The following is a 10,001-nucleotide window of genomic DNA, read 5'->3' on the forward strand; positions in this document are numbered from 1 at the left end:
TGTATTTAATGTGATCTTGGGGGGTCTTTATTGGAGTGCCATAAAGCCCACACTTTGTTTCTAAGGGTAATTTTAAGTCTAGACTCTTTAGAAAGCCATGGTGCAGTTTTTGCTTTTGTTCTCTTTGAACTAACAGGTGCATGCAAATCAACAATCTGAAAGAATTTATTGTTAAAGTATACAACTGCTTCCTCTAAGGGGAGGTGTTTTAGAATAGACCAGTTGCATGATTTTAGTTCCTGTTGGAATTTGGCAGGGTCAAAGTTTTTTTTGCTTCTAACTTTTCTGAGTAAGAGTTGTTGGGGGTTAATGGCTTTGTGCTTAATTATGTATGTGAGATGGTGATCGCTTAGGTCATCGGGGAGGGTACCAGAGGTGTACAGTTGGGGGTGACTATTAATGAGTACCAAATCAAGTATGCTTTCTTTTTGGTTGGGTTTACCTATCCTGGTAGGGGTGGATATCATTTGTGTAAATGCATGCAGGTTAATATGGGTGGTTGGGGATTCTGATGAACAGGTGCCCTAGTCAATGTTAAAATCTCCAAGTAGTGGGGTTTCTTGGGGGTAGTGACATGATAGCCAGTGCAGGGTGTCCTCAAGTGTAGCTATATTGTCACCTGAGGGAATTTACATGCAGATGATATTAATGCATTTACTTTTATTAAGTTGCAATTTGGTGGCAAGAATCTCTGAGTTATTAATCTGAGGTGATTGTATTACATCTATGGTCACATTCAACTCAGATTTATAGAGTATAGCTACCCCACCCGCCTTCCTGGAAACATCGTCCAGCCTGTGTATATTGTACCCAGGTGGTAACACTTCATTGTCTGTAGTGTTAGGTTTTAACCAGGTCTCAGATATACAGAGAATCTCAGGGGAGTGAACAGTGAGGAGTGCATGCATTTCATGTACCTTGTTATTAATGCTTCTAATATTAAGATGACAGGTTAGGAGAGTGTTAGATGGGCTGTTAATTGTAGGTTTGTAGCTTATGTTACAGGTAGAGGGGGAGTGTATGTCTGGGGTGGATGGTCCAGGGTTGGGGTGTATATCACCACCAAGTATTAGGCTAGGTCTATGCTTAGTGATAGGTTTCAGGAATTTGTCTATACGTGTGTGGTAGTGTTTGGGTCTAGGGCTAAAGTTCCTAGGGTTGATGTGTTGGAAGAGTGGACAAGACGTTGGACAGGACCATTACTGTAAGTATGGTTGAAGGTGGGATGATTTATGGCTGGGGAAATAGTATGGGCCTTTGGGACCTGAAATCCCATGAGAAACTGGTTTTCATACAAGGGAAGGAGGCATGGGGCTAACAAGAGGGGTAGTAGAGAGGAGTGTATCATTGTTTGGGATACAACTAGTGCATTGAGGAACTGTTTTACCTGGTGATGCAACACCAAAAAATAGGATGGTAAGGTAACTGTACTGGAGGGGGGGTGGGAGAATGCCAGATGAAAGCTAATAGGTACTAGTAAATTGTAGGTAGAGGAATGGGGGTGGGAAGAATTATCACAGATGAAAGCTGATAGGATCTAGTAAGTGGGGGTGTGGCTATTGTATTATAAATTTAGAGGCAGTGGGGGTGGGTGAGAATTGGGGACAGGGTGGGGAGCTAAGAGAATGCGAGCATAGCAAGGGCGAATGTAGCAGGGCTATTGCGATTTATAGGGTTTCCTATGGCTTCCTAGAGTTGTAAGGTAAGTATTATAGCTCTTAATTATATTAGATTATAGCTCTAATTTATGCTAATTGCAGGTTTGCTGTTATTTAATACAATTTTTAGTGAATTTGCTAAATTTAATACAAATTTGGGGATGTTTTAAGGTTAGAAATACAATTGTTAGAGGGCAGAGGTAAACTACTTTTTAGTAAGGGTTAGGAATTAGCCAGTTCAGATGGGGACAAACTAAAGGTGCTTTAGTCCCAGTCAGCAAGCATACAGGTTAAAATGGTGAACAGTATTAAGTTTCCACCTTGGCACTTTGTAGTAGGCTGACTTCAACATACTATATTCAGCAGGGTAGCATCCTTCTTGGTCAGTGAGCAGTGTTAGACATTTTTTCACAGGAAAACTACCTGGAAATTAGAGTAGAGCAAGTTAAATAAATAGTTGAGGCAATTCAGTACTCGGCTTTTACTTTGCTTTTTACTTGCACAGATAAGGTCAGTTCGATCTATTTCCCCTATGCAACACAGCTGATCAAATTCAGCACTTAAAAGGCACAGAACAGTGTATATTCACATTAATTAGGTTATTTATAGTAACCTACAAGCTCCTTGAAGCTGCGAGCACCATGAGCACTTCAGTTTCTAACCTAGTTTGAATCATGCATGCATATCAACAAATCTGGGCAACTTTATGTACACAAATGCAGTTTTTAATAAAGGATTTTCATATCAGGTACTGTATAGTGTGACTGAGCTAACAAATCACACCTCATGTTGAGGTATAGGCAGACAAGAGTTAGTAAAACATTTCCACACTAGGGAAAAGGAAATTATAATTGATATGAACTCCCCATCTATTGCTCTTAGGTCTAAGGACACATATCTTGTCCATTTTTGTAGACCAAACAATAAACACGGTGAAGCAATGTATTCTAAATATGTATAAATGTTGGAACACAGTCTGACAAGACCTAAGACAAATCAGAAATCCAAAATATATCAAAGCAAATCTTAGGATCCACATCTTGGTTTCCAAATTATTCTCCAGTCACTCTTCTGCTGGCTAAATGTTGGTCCAAGTCTATCCATTTGTCCTCCATCTATAGTGCCATGTGTTCTCTGGATAGCTTATTCACAGCTAGAAATCCTTGCCAAATAGTCTGCTGTCTAATAGGAAAGCCCTTCACATTATATTGTCCATGTCTATTAACCTAATGGAGATTCTTAACATTATCACTGCTACAATGGATCTGAAATGTAACTTAATGGAATATGTTTTCTAGGATCAAGCTCTTCTATTTTTTATATACTAACTTTTGTATCTTGCATGGACCAGTTAGGGTGGCACTGTAGTATAGCAGTTAGCATTGTTGCCTCACAGAAAGAGGTTTATTGGTTTGATTCTGAGCTGGGATGCCTTCTGTGGGGAGTCTGCATGTACTCCCTGCATTTGTGCGGGTATCCTCTGGGTGCTCTGGTTTCCTCTTACCTTCCAAAGACATGCAGTAGGTGGACTGGGCACTTCAAATTGGCATCCTACAAGGAGTGTGTGTCATGCACCCTCTGAGGAGGGTTGGGCCTTGGGCTAGCAACCTGAGTCTTTAAAACCTGTAACTGCCTTAGAAACAATGAGTGCTGTAAGGTACTTGCTGCCTGACGTACCATGTGGTGTGTAAACGGGAGAGAGAGATGTAACAGTTAACATTGGCTGTTTTTCCTATATTGTATTTCATGATATCTTGTAAGATTTGTTAACTGTGGAGCTTTTTTCCCTGTACTTCTGCTGTACAGTAATGCAGTGATGGGGCATGCCGGGTGCCTTCTGACTGTTGCAGTGATGGGGCATCCCAAGTGCCTTCTTGGTAAACAATGCTAGTAAATAAATAAATAAATAATCTATAAGTCTATGTGGTCTTAATGCACTAGCTACTGTGCACACAATGCATTTGTCATCTAATGAGGGCACACAGTATTAAATGTATGAAAATCCTTGTAGGGCTGAGTGATTCTTTGTAGCATTACACCCTAGGGTAATATGGCTGAAGAAATTCAAGGAGAATCTAAACATATACTCACATACTGCATGTGTGTACTTGAGAAAAAAATATAAGTGGACATAACTACATTTTTTGAAGTTGTCTAACAAAATTTTTTTGCTTACTTTCAGAGTTTCTTGAAGCTTTCAAGCGCTTAGCTGACCTAAAGAAGTAAAACCACAGATATCAACAACCGGAAGCTGCATTCCAGTGACAGTCCACGGGCCAGATAAATACATGACTTTTGTTGATAGACAAATAAATACATTGTTAAATTCAAGATATCGCTTTTATACTGTGATACAATAAAATATAATTTTCCACAACTTGCTTTTGAAACGATGTAAGATTGTGTTGCAGTTAACAAATCTCTTATATCTGAACAGACCTGTTCAGACTGGTCAGAAATGTGTCATGACCAGGACTCCATTCTTTCCCTGCTTTGCTCCCCACTGTAATTATAATTGCCTTACAGAGTAGTCAGAGAAATAATACATGAACAGGGAAAAGACAAGGAAACATGGGATATCATAGCATCATTCTGTCTGAAAATTATGTAACTAATAGTAATTATGCTATGGTGAGAACAATCATGGCTTATTTAATAAAAGTGAATAAATGTCACTGAGTTCTGAGTGAAAAGTAGGAACAGCTGCATTAAACGTTTTCAGCAGCCACATGATAAACACTGAGTCGTGATAAATGTTTTTCATGTTCAAGCAACAAAGTATAATTAGAAACAAATATTTCCTTGTTTTGTAACATCGTAGTCTATTGGGATGACTTGTTTTAGTTTTGTAATATTGTATAGGAACATTGTGAGTATGGCATAGCCTTTACAACAAACTATTTAGTTATTTGATAGGTATCAGCACCAGAAAGGCTTGCAATGTTTTTTTTTTTGTTTTCATTTCATTTTGCTGTTGGACGTAAGGAGTAAGACAGAGATTCATATAGTCAGATTTTCCTAAAGAAAGAGTCATGCGAATCAAAGCACAAACTTGTCCCAAAATAGTAGTGTTGGATTTAGTACACTGAAGGAGGGGTGATAAAGTGCAACATATCTTTGGGTCCCCAGCAATTCATGTAAAAACAACCACCCAGTATTAAGCCAAGGGTGAGTTAGCATAATGGCCCCACAAATACAAGGTACAGAGTTTAATTCTGACCTCTGGTTATTAGCTATACTTGTAATTGTCTGTAATAAGAAATATAGTTTTTAAACAGAGCTGTAAAGCTTCTGACTGGCGAAGTCATAGGTCATCCCAAGTGCCATCCAACTGGTGCAGTAATGGGGCATCCTGGGTGCCTGCTACTGGAGGAGTGCAGACAACGCAGAAGTTAAAGTCTTGTAGGCAGGCTGTCCAAGGTGTCTGACTATGTCCAGGAGGCCTGCAGGTGTAGGGGACTGTCACTGATTATTACCATATGAGATACCAGCCAGGGGCTGCTGTAGTCGCTGAAAGGCACGGAGGAGTAAATGAGCTCTTCTCACAAACAGGTAAGACAAGGAGTTGACTATTAAATAATAACTGATACCAGGAGGAAGGAGACACATTATAAGGTGGCCAGCAGGTGTTGGCCACTAGGAATTCTGCTAGGTGAGTGAAACAAGCAAGGGTTACTAAGTGATAATAATGTTGGGGAGATCAGGAATTCTAGTCATCATTGTGTAGTCGCAATATATGTGTTTGGCTTCTGTCATTAATAAGTCGGGTGCTGAATGGAATCCCTTTAGTTTCTTTCAACTTATGAATGGTATAGGTTCAGATGTGCTGCTCCATGTTTCGAGTCTAAGTTTCAGAAGAGATATTTTACTCTCAAATGCTATGTATTGCAATAACAGCTAAGGCATGCTGAAAATGTGGGCTGGATAGGATATACAGCATATCTATATACTGTAACAACAGCTGCAGCATGCTGGGAAAGGTGAGCTGGACAGTGTGTGAAGCATAGCTATGTGCTGTAACAACATTTTAGGCATGCTGGGAAAGGTGAGCTGGATAGTGTGTACAGCATAGCTATGTGCTGTAACAACATTACAGTCATGCTGGGGAAGGTAGCAGGATTAGGTATGCTGCACAGTTATGGCTTAATCACAGCAGCAGAGGCATGCTAAGAAAGGTGAGCTGGATAGTGTGCACAGCATAGCTACGTGCTGTAACAACATTACAGGCATGATAAGAAAGGTGAGCTGGATAGTGTGCACAGCATAGCTACGTGCTGTAACAACATTACAGGCATGCTGGGAAAGGTGAGATGGATAGTGTGTACAGCATAGCTACGTGCTGTAACAACATTACAGGCATGCTGGGAAAGGTGAGTTGGATAGTGTGTACAGCATAGCTATGTGCTGTAACAACATTACAGGCATGCTGGGAAAGGTGAGCTGGATAGTGTGTACAGCATAGCTACGTGCTGTAACAACATTACAGGCATGCTGGGAAAGGTGAGATGGATAGTGTGTACAGCATAGCTACGTGCTGTAACAACATTACAGGCATGCTGGGAAATGTGAGTGGGATAGGATGTACAGCATATCTATGTACTGTAACAACAGCTGCAGCATGCTGGGAAAGGTAGCAGGATTAGGTATGCTGCACAGTTATGGCTTAATCACAGCAGCAGAGGCATGATAAGAAAGGTGAGCTGGATAGTGTGTACAGCATAGCTACAAGCTGTAACAACATTACAGGCATGCTGGGAAAGGTGAGTTGGATAGTGTGTACAGCATAGCTACGTGCTATAACAACATTACAGGCATGCTGGGAAAGGTGAGCTGGATAGTGTGCACAGCATAGCTACAAGCTGTAACAACATTACAGGCATGCTGGGAAAGGTGAGCTGGATAGTGTGCACAGCATAGCTATGTGCTGTAACAACATTACAGGCATGCTGGGAAAGGTGAGCTGGATAGTGTGTACAGCATAGCTACGTGCTGTAACAACATTACAGGCATGCTGGGAAAGGTGAGATGGATAGTGTGTACAGCATAGCTACGTGCTGTAACAACATTACAGGCATGCTGGGAAAGGTGAGATGGATAGTGTGTACAGCATAGCTACGTGCTGTAACAACATTACAGGCATGCTGGGAAAGGTGAGCTGGATAGTGTGTACAGCATAGCTACGTGCTGTAACAACATTACAGGCATGCTGGGAAAGGTGAGCTGGATAGTGTGTACAGCATAGCTACGTGCTGTAACAACATTACAGGCATACTGGGAAAGGTGAATTAGGTACAGTATACAGGACAGCAATGTACTGAAACAATACCTGAGGCATACCTAGAAACATAAGTCATGAACATTATAAATCTTTCTGCCATGCACAAGGCTAGAGTGGGGAGTTTGCAATGACTAAGAAATCTGCAAATTCCACAGCTATAATCACGATTTCAATGATTTTAATTAGAATATACTGATTCTGGAGTTAACGATGTAATTGCTATATTGGTTAAAATGTATTTAGACTTGCTACTTCTCTACTTCTGTTGCTTGTTATCAGGGTTGTGTTCACTCATGAGTGTCTAAGTGTATGTGCATGCATGTGCATGCATGTGTGTGTGTGTGTGTGTGTGTGTGTGTGTGTGTGTGTGTGTGTGTGTGTGTGTGTGTGTGTTTGTGTGTGCGTATGTGTATGTACCTTTACCTATGCATGTGCATATGTGTGCATGTTTGTGTTTGCCTGCGTGGGTGGATATACATGTTAATATGAACATTTTGCATTTTAACAATTAAATCACACAGCTACAAAGTCACTGCAGGGATATACTGAAGAAAGGGGAAGGAATCATATCAATGTACGGTAAATGATGACATTTCAAAGGCATATAATTCCAGGGAGCCAGTTATTGTAATCCTACAAGATCTTTCAGAAATACTTTGAAAAGTATGGAGCATTTTCTCCCCGGTTCTCAGCTGAAAATTGGCTTTGTTCCAAGTTGGACTTTCCCGGTTAACAAATGTTAAATAAATGAATAAAAAGCATTCACTTTCCACTCTGTCAGTGTAATGCAATAATGTTATGCCTGTGTCAGGTTTCCTCTTATTCCATTGCATAATTTTTCTGTAGATAGCTTTGAAGTCTTGGTAAAATGGAAGTTACCATTTGTTAATGGAACAGAGAGAAGAAATAAACTGGATATCAAGGAATGTCAGATCCTGACCTTTTAATGAGCAAACTTCTGCATAAGAAACCTCAGTCACTGTCCATTATCCTCTGAGCAGAGGTCACAGGCTCCCCCAACATGAGCATTAAGCCACTATATCAGTTGTCAGTGTTGTTGTTACCAGAATAGGTACACGGACACATTCTGGAGAAGACACCTGCATTTTATAATTATGACAATTAAATGCATAGACCAAAGTAAGTTGTGCCATCTTCCTAACATTTATAGCTAATATATTCAACTGCAAATGCAGCCAAGAGCACCCGAGTAGCCTGCATACTATGCAGTTACAGTACTCAGGTGTTACTAGCCTGCATACAGTGCATTTACAGTACTCAGGTGTTACTAGCATTCATACTATGCATTTACAGTACTCAGGTGTTATTAGGTGTAGAAAAAAATCACAGAATGTTACCATCTCACTGCTTAACCATAGTATGACTCTTCATGACTGTCATCTTCATCTTCATCAAAATGAAAAAAATAGAAAAATGAGAAAAAGGGGTTGATGGTGATGCCTTTGCAGTTTGTTGTTAATTGTTTCTCAATATTCTAACCACTGTATGCCGCATCATTTGTAAAACTCTCATTTTACTAGTTTTATATCTTCTATGCTCTTTGTACAAAATAGCTATGTTCTTATATGTTTTTATTATTTTTTATAATTTTTTACTATGTACTATATCTGGAGCTTTTCTCCCCAGGCCTCCACTGAAAATGGTCACCTTGTGCCAGTCGGACTAATCCAGTAAGCAAATGAAAAATAAATAAATAAAAATAAATAAATACATAATATTCCCATATCACTTGCTTAATGTTTACCTTTAACTGTTCTAATCTGTCATTATCCCAATGGAATTACCTCAAAATGTCAGAAGTATTTAAACTTACTACAAACCATTTATTGCACCCCCAGTTCTGTACCATAAAGAGACAAAGCCCTCACTATGCCAAAGGTGACAGAGTTTGGCTAGCAGCTTGGGCAATGAAAGACTCAGGAGGGGAGGACAGAAGTGAATGACTGATGCCAGCACACTGTCTCAGGTAGGTATGTTCCTAGCCTTAAGCAGCATTCTACCGTCACCCAGAATGATGCCTCACTACAAACAGAAAATGATTGACTTTAACAATTGGCTTAGTTTCTTGTGTCATTCCAAGGGGATCCAGTACTTGACAGCTTGGGAAGACATGATTGACAAACCACAATGCTTTACCAGAAATGGCCTGCATCTGTCTCCCTTGGGCTTTAGACTTCTGGCAAAGGCTCTTGCCTCCCTCATAGTGCCTTTTTAGGCAATGCCATGAGGTCAAAACTACCAACATGAAAATTTCATCAAAATGCAAATTAAAGGTCATGCTGCTAAACGCTAGGAGTCTAAACATGAAACTGCAATCATTGCAAGCATTTTTAACCCTGGAAGATGCTGACATTTTTGCAGTCACAGCAACCTGGTTCAAAGCTGCAGAGAGCACCCACCCATACCAGGTTACTCATCCTATCATACATTCAGACCCCCAAACTGTGGGCAGCAAAGCAAAAGGAGGTGGAGTTGTAAAATATATATGAAAGACATGCACACCTCCAGACTGTATGATGCACAGGAGATACTCCAGGTGCAGTTAACCATTGATAGGACCCCTGTTCAAATCATGGCTAGTTACAGGCCACAATTTTGACTCAAGATGCCTGCTCCACCTATCTGAACCTCTTCAAATCTATCAAGATTCAGCCCTTTACCCTGATTCTGAGCAACTTTAACTATCCAACTATAGACTGGAAGAACTACTCATGCCAAAACACAAATACACAGAGATTACTTGATTTCGTCAATGCAAATGCTTTGGACCAGTTGATTGTCACCACCACAAGAGGCAAAAATATTTTGGACTTGGTATTACCAACATTAGTAACCACTGCAGCATCCCTACAGTGTCATCCTCATTGGTAGGATCTGACCACAAAGTGGTCACTATTAAAGTCACCATCTCTCTCGCCTTGACCACCTCCTAGATAGGGTCAAACAAAAAAACTTCTCAAAAGCTGATTACACTCTCCTGAGGGAAGATATAAACAGCTTCACAGCCCCCTCCCCATCCATAGAAATTGACACATATATTCAAA

General features: G+C 40.3%; 1 protein-coding gene across 1 annotated transcript in view; it reads left to right on the forward strand.

Moving 5' to 3' along the window:
- The window catches only part of LOC122813566 (calhepatin-like), a 51,787-nt gene extending 47,752 nt beyond the window's left edge, over positions 1 to 4,035 (forward strand). Inside the window, exon 4 of the mRNA XM_044085964.1 lies at positions 3,841 to 4,035. Coding sequence (XP_043941899.1) covers positions 3,841 to 3,884 — 44 coding nt within the window. The 3' untranslated portion in view covers positions 3,885 to 4,035. The remainder of the gene's footprint in view (positions 1 to 3,840) is intronic.
- Positions 4,036 to 10,001: the final 5,966 nt, after the last annotated feature.

The sequence above is a fragment of the Protopterus annectens genome, chromosome 1.part1, assembly GCF_019279795.1.
Source record: "Protopterus annectens isolate FY-2018-M chromosome 1.part1, PAN1.0, whole genome shotgun sequence".
In the NCBI taxonomy this organism is placed as follows: domain Eukaryota; kingdom Metazoa; phylum Chordata; order Ceratodontiformes; family Protopteridae; genus Protopterus; species Protopterus annectens.